Below are 4,927 nucleotides of genomic sequence, written 5' to 3'. Positions count from 1 at the left end.
CCACCGGCGGGAAGGTCGCCCTTTTATAGCCGTGGCTGGGCGGCGACGGGCTGCATGCCGGGCGACGCGTGGCTGGACGCGCGCCGCGGTGTGTTCACTGCGCCGCCCGTGAGGCATCAATGGAGGCTGACCGGCGCGGTAGCGCGACAACCTTCGCATTGATTCCCGCGGGAATCGAGGTGATGAGGGCGACGAAGCGGTGTGTCGCTGACTCGGCGGGCCCATCCGCTTTCATGCCAAAACGCCTCGCCCCGGCGCCCCCGGGCGCCCCCCAGCGCGCCAGGTTCGGCCTGGGTCCGCCGGCGTCAGTTTCGGCCTAAACCGGCGAAAAAGGGCTCCCGGGGGTGCGACTGGACCGATTTTTGGGCGCCGGCGCGGCAAAATCGCCTGGGGAGGGCCTGTTGGGGACGCAGCTGGAGATGCTCTGATATCAGGATAGAACCGAGCGTTGCTTGGGTGCCCACCAGCGTTTGAGTCCTCACATAGACGCTATGTTCTCACGTGTTTCTTCTATAAAATTACGAAAATGCAAAAAATCTGACGTCGGATTTTTAAGCATTGCAAATCAGATATTCTCCATGGCCATTTATATTAACGCTAGGATGACAAATTTAAATCAAATGGGAACAAGAATCCGGACTACACCTTTTCGTCAAATGTAGATTCACCCTTCGTCTTTGAAATTTGATATATGAATGGTTCCACCTTGAAAGCCTTGACACATCAACATGGCACCTCGAGGACTCGATGAAGGGATGGCTAGTAAACCGATCAAGCAAAAGCACTCCCAACCATAAAGCCATGGTCTCCCTCACAATGCTAATTGGTTGGACCATTTTAAACGAGAGGAACACACGGGTCTTCCGACAAAAGGGCAGGCCTCCAATATTATTGCCCAACAACATCAAGTGTGAGCCCATCCTTTGGGTTACCGCCGGGGCAAAGAAATTGTGCACCATTATACCGAGAGAGTAACAACCTTTTTGGTTCAGTTTGTGTAATTCAAACTCTATGAGGCAAATCTTTTGCCTCGGTTTTGAAAAACAAAAGGATGGCAAATTTAGTTTGCAAGCCAATTTTTTGGCGAAAAAATGAACTGAGATGGATATACATGCTCACGAACTAAACTTGCCATCCTCGATGAACGTAATTTATCATGAAAAAACGTTCAATTTGCCATGCCCAAAAATCCGACATTCGCTGAATATTCGGGTCCTACTAAAACGAAGGGCTGGTCTTAGTTTTTGATATCTTAGGGGTCTCTTCCATCCGTGCTAAGAGCATCTCCAACATATGCTCAAAAGTTTGGTGCCCTAACAGTGATTGTAGGTGATGATAGAGAAGGTTTTGGGGTGCCAGAGAATTTTCGCCATAACTGATGCCTTCAAATTGGTGTCGCAATGAAGGAACTCAGGGGCGGGCGACAATCATAGTCAAACAGGGGCAACTGGCGGTTGGAATCGACGGACCCGGTGGCAGGATCACGGATCGAATGACAGCGGACAACGGGGAGGCTGGTTTTGGGCGACAACTGTGGTAGGGGCGACATCAGGATGTGGCTCGAGGGTGGAAACGGGCGGCAGGGTGTCAAGATGGCTTGTGGCATCCAACAGCATAGGGTGGTTGGAATCAAAGGCTGCGGCGGCGGATATAGGCGGGGAATGATTACCTGTGAAGTTGAGGGTTCACGGGGCTGCGTTTTGGTTTTGCAGCAGCCACTAGCGTTGGTAGGAGATAAGGCAGCTGCTGAAGCTGCATTTTTTGGGTCAAAATGCCCTAAAAGACAATCTTTCGGGCACGGCCGCAGTTATTTTTTTGTCACGATCACAGTTTTTGGGTGTTTGTTGGAGATGCTGTAAGTTGCAAACTCTACATCTCAGCCTTGATAGCATCAACAAAGAAATTTGACGTAACACACTATCGCATCAGGCGGAGATGACACTCAGAACTGTCAGCTGACACAGTTGAAGCAGAGAAAAACTTCAAGGAATTGTTTTCCTTTGCTGCACAGCTAATTCTGATTTTTAAGTTTGCTGGTTCTCCGGTCATCATCTCACGCGTACGGCTTGAACAATTAGGTACCACGAGGTCAAAGAAGTAGCAGCCAAGCATAGACCATTTGGCTGCTTCAGGAGTTCCATCACGTCAGCCTCTTCCTTTCTTGGGATACAAACTTGTATAAGCTTGAATCTAAATGGCTTGCAGGTTAAACTATTCAACTCATGTCCACAGACAATTATATCTCAAATCATCCCCTCATGGTTCTAGAACGTACGTAGCAATATACTCACGGCTGAAAATACATGAACTGATCATATCTGAACGGATCACAGGTTAAACATCGAAAGATAAGATGCCGAAACTTTTCTACAGCTAAACAGGTCCAGCAAAATATAAATCCAGCTCAGCGTCCACCGAGACTTGGTGTGCCAGAAAGCAAGGCACAATTATGATCAGACAGGTTTGACATAGAGCACCAGGCATGTTCTTTCTATTAAAAGAGAATGACGGGCAGTGGCACTCATTTCTCGATGAACTCTCTCATGTTCTTCAACCAAACCACGTACTCCTTCTCATCCTTGCTCATCATGTACTCGTGCAGCCAGTCATGCAGCGAGTGCTTGATCCCCCTCACCTCAAGATACCTGTGAAAGGACTTCTGCAAGCTCTCGTCCAGATCACTGTAGAAAACAATGAGCAAGTAAACGTCAGAAGAAACCATAAGATGCAATGCAGTTTACTAGTAGTCATCTAAGTACTTGAGCAAACAGAACATTAGGGTGAATAATCAGCCAGGGGAGAAACACATACAAGAAAGTAATGTCATGCTTGAGCCATTTCGTGGAAAACAACAAGAAATTTGTGACCAGGGATCCTTGAAAGTATACCATTTTGTTTTATTATGATTCAGCAACCATTTGGTTGGCTTATTTTGATGCTTGAAATTGAAGAAATAATATAAGTTAGATAAGAAAAATTGAACTTACGAGAATTGTGGCCCCTCATATGCATTCTCAGTAAACTTGGCATCGCGATTCAGCAACCTCATATTTTCAATTGCCAGTTCATCATCATTAAAGTTGCACTCAAATTCCAGGATTGAGCCTCCTGGTTTCTCAACAGTGACAACCATCTGAAGTGCTGGCTTAAATGAGTCATCATCATTCTCAGCACCAGAGTCCTCATTGTTCAAATCTTCCTCAGTATCAAAATTTGTGTAGACAGTAGCTTTAATAGTCTCTCCTGCAAGCTCTCTTTTGAGAACGATGGACTGATCACCAGGGTTATCAATTATCTCAAAGGGGAAGTCTTCTGGTGGATCAATTTGCTGTTAAAAACAATTCAAAACAAATATTTTGGTCATGTCCTTTTTCAAAAATATCAGAGTAGTGTTTTACAGACAAAGGTTCTTTTGAAGCAAAACTAAAGCATTTCTTCCTATTAACAAGATGAAACAATCAAGTACTTGCAAAGCATAAGTATAACACAAGGTATAGTACGCGACATCAGTCTATGAAACCCATCTTTACATCATCGCAGTATAACACTTTATCACATTGACATATACCATATACTGGAGTTTATGGACCTCAGAGAGCAATTAATACTACGCAAGGTACATTTCAAACGTTCACTTACCTGAATAAACATTTCAAATGTGCACAAACTTCATCTAATAATGTCCAATTGACTCATAAATACTCCCTCCGTCCCATAATGTAAGACGTTTGTGTCAAAAAACGTCTTACATTATGGGACAGAGGGAGTAGTTTAGAAGGGGAATGACTTGAACATCTGAAAAGTTGAGCTATCAAAGTCAAGTTTGTGAACCTATTGGATTGAGCTGGAGCCTGGAGCATCCAGCACCGGCCAGGATCTCGCAACCAGGTTTTGTAATATACCAACAATATTTCCTTTTTACTATCCATACCACTACCATTTTAATTCTTTAATCCTGAATAGTCACCATTACTGACTAATTTGAGATGCGGGGATGAGAGATTCCCAGAGTAGCTGTTCACTGCAGGAGCAACAATCACGGGCATAGCTAGTACTACTACTTTACCACATAAAAGACTAAACAGTCTTGCATCGACAACCTTAATTTTGGTTATGTTCCTAATATTTCCCAAATACGCGGTATCAAGGCATTTACTCCGGTATTCACACCACAAATAATAAAGCCCGATCGTGGATAAATGGAGTCATACTACTATCTCGAAGCAACCAAAAGGAAATGCACGGGCGGTGGTTAAGGAAGCCAAGATACCTGCGCGGAGCCCTCCTCCGATTCGACGACGCACTCGATCTCGGAGTCGATGACCCGCCTCAGGTTCTCGTCCGGGGAGATCTTGGAGGAAGACGCCGGGGACTGCGACGACAGGAAGCGGCGGGCAGTGGTCCCTGAAGGGGAGGCGGCGGCGGGGTGGAAACGGGCAAGCGAAACGGGCGCGCGGGACGTCGCGGAGGAGTGGGCGCAGCGTCGGGATAGGGTGGAGGCCCGCGACGAAGAGGCGGCGCGGCGGAGGAGCCTGGCGGCGAGGGACGCCGACGACATGGCTCGGGCTTTGGTGTTTCTGTGGGGATCGGACGACGGCTGCTCGCTGCGAAGTCTAGGGTTTTGTGGGGTTTAAAGGGCTGGAGGCCGAATGGAGAAGACTTGGGGAAAAGGTAAGAAATAATGGAGCGGTGGCCCAACCCAGTGCACTTGAGAATGACCCTCCGGCCCATAGAGCTCAGTCTTCATTGTCTTTTTCTTTTGGTGGGCACATAGAGTCGAGTACGCAGAGCCCCTCAAAAAGAATAAAAAATGGAGTGGAGTACGCAGGTTCCAAATAAAATCCGCATGTTTATGTGGCGTCTGCCCGAGAATCCATCCTGACGTGCGAGCTTCTTCACCATCGTCATATTGCAACATTTGCGGCAT

General features: G+C 46.9%; 1 protein-coding gene across 1 annotated transcript; it reads right to left on the bottom strand.

The window, feature by feature from the left end:
• Window positions 1–2,294: 2,294 nt before the first annotated feature.
• Window positions 2,295–4,640, bottom strand: LOC123167560 (uncharacterized protein At2g39795, mitochondrial). The gene is made up of 3 exons (XM_044585395.1): window positions 4,271–4,640; window positions 2,988–3,328; window positions 2,295–2,681 (listed from the first exon to the last, which is right to left on the bottom strand). The coding sequence occupies exons 1-3, from the start codon at window positions 4,556–4,558 to the stop codon at window positions 2,522–2,524; spliced, it is 789 nt and encodes a 262-aa protein (XP_044441330.1). The 5' UTR covers window positions 4,559–4,640; the 3' UTR covers window positions 2,295–2,521.
• Window positions 4,641–4,927: the final 287 nt, after the last annotated feature.

Source organism: Triticum aestivum, chromosome 7D, assembly GCF_018294505.1.
Source record: "Triticum aestivum cultivar Chinese Spring chromosome 7D, IWGSC CS RefSeq v2.1, whole genome shotgun sequence".
Lineage (NCBI taxonomy): Eukaryota > Viridiplantae > Streptophyta > Magnoliopsida > Poales > Poaceae > Triticum > Triticum aestivum.
Note: the sequence above shows the minus strand (reverse complement) of the source record. Positions and strands in the feature narration are given on the sequence as shown.